At 65.8% G+C, this 1048-nt stretch overlaps 1 protein-coding gene across 1 annotated transcript in view; it reads right to left on the bottom strand.

Moving 5' to 3' along the window:
* Positions 1–296: 296 nt before the first annotated feature.
* CFAP65 (cilia and flagella associated protein 65) overlaps positions 297–1048 on the bottom strand; it is a 44934-nt gene continuing 44182 nt past the window's right edge. The window contains exon 26 of the mRNA XM_019522825.1: positions 297–317. Coding sequence (XP_019378370.1) covers positions 297–317 — 21 coding nt within the window. The remainder of the gene's footprint in view (positions 318–1048) is intronic.

Below are 1048 nucleotides of genomic sequence, written 5' to 3'. Positions count from 1 at the left end.
CTGCTCGCTGCTGCAGCCGCCCATGTCAGAAGGGACAGGGTGCAAGGGACATGCCCACTAACAAACACAGCGCCCCCGGCTCAGCAAGAGTTCAACATCCTCCAAACGCACACCAATGAGGAGTGGGGCCAAGGCCCCTCTTTGCCCCAGCCTTGGGATGAAGTGCACCAATATAGCCGGGACACAGCAGAACCAAAAGCGACCCTGGGCGGGTCTCCAGTTAACTACAGCTGCTAGCAGCAGCACTTTATCATCAGAGGCCAAATCCTGTTGGACCTCTTGGCACCTCCCTCGTGTCAGGGAGACGCCTGCTCACGCTCACCAGAGGCAAGCGACACGGTTACTCACAGATAAACAGCCCACAAGGCTCCATGCCACAGAGGGGGGCTGCCATGAGCCTTGAGAGACAGGGCAGGTGCCAGCTTCAGCCTGAGAACCACACGGAGGTTTCCTGGGTCATGTGGAACAAGCCGTGTGTGGACCCAACCCTGCTGTACTGTGGGGACCATGGCCTGGGGACGCTGCACCCGCTGCTTTCCAGACAGGTGCCGCACACAGGCAGCAGCGGGCAAGACCCCGGGGGCAAAGCCTGGGGGCTCTGTGGAGGAAAGGCGCGGACGCCACCTCCTTTCTCCTCCCCCGGCTCCCTGCACAGCCACGGCCCTCAGCCCCGTGGTGCCCCCACTGGCCACGCCCCCCCTGCCAACACAGGGGCACGCAGCAGTTACCCACGTCAGGGGAGACACCGCTCCCGGCTCTATGCACAGGCACAGCCACGCTTGACGGGGGCTGTGAGTCCTCGCCCAGCGCCGCCCGCCTGCTGCACCATTGTCCCAGCCCACAGCTCCACAAGCGCAGCCCCAGCGTGGCCCACAGCTGCTGCGGCTCCGCACTGACCCCTGCGGTCACCTTTCCTGGCACCCCTCGCAGCACCCATGATCGCTGCCTGCCCCCGGCCTGGCTCTGCTGGGGGCCCTGCAGCCGGGTCGTGCAAGTCCAGGCAGCCCCGGGAGCGCGGCTTCCCCGCGGGGGTGGGGGGGCAGGGTCG

Source organism: Gavialis gangeticus, unplaced genomic scaffold (assembly GCF_001723915.1).
Source record: "Gavialis gangeticus isolate Ggan-Ray unplaced genomic scaffold, GavGan_comp1, whole genome shotgun sequence".
Classification (NCBI taxonomy): domain Eukaryota; kingdom Metazoa; phylum Chordata; order Crocodylia; family Gavialidae; genus Gavialis; species Gavialis gangeticus.
Note: the sequence above shows the minus strand (reverse complement) of the source record. Positions and strands in the feature narration are given on the sequence as shown.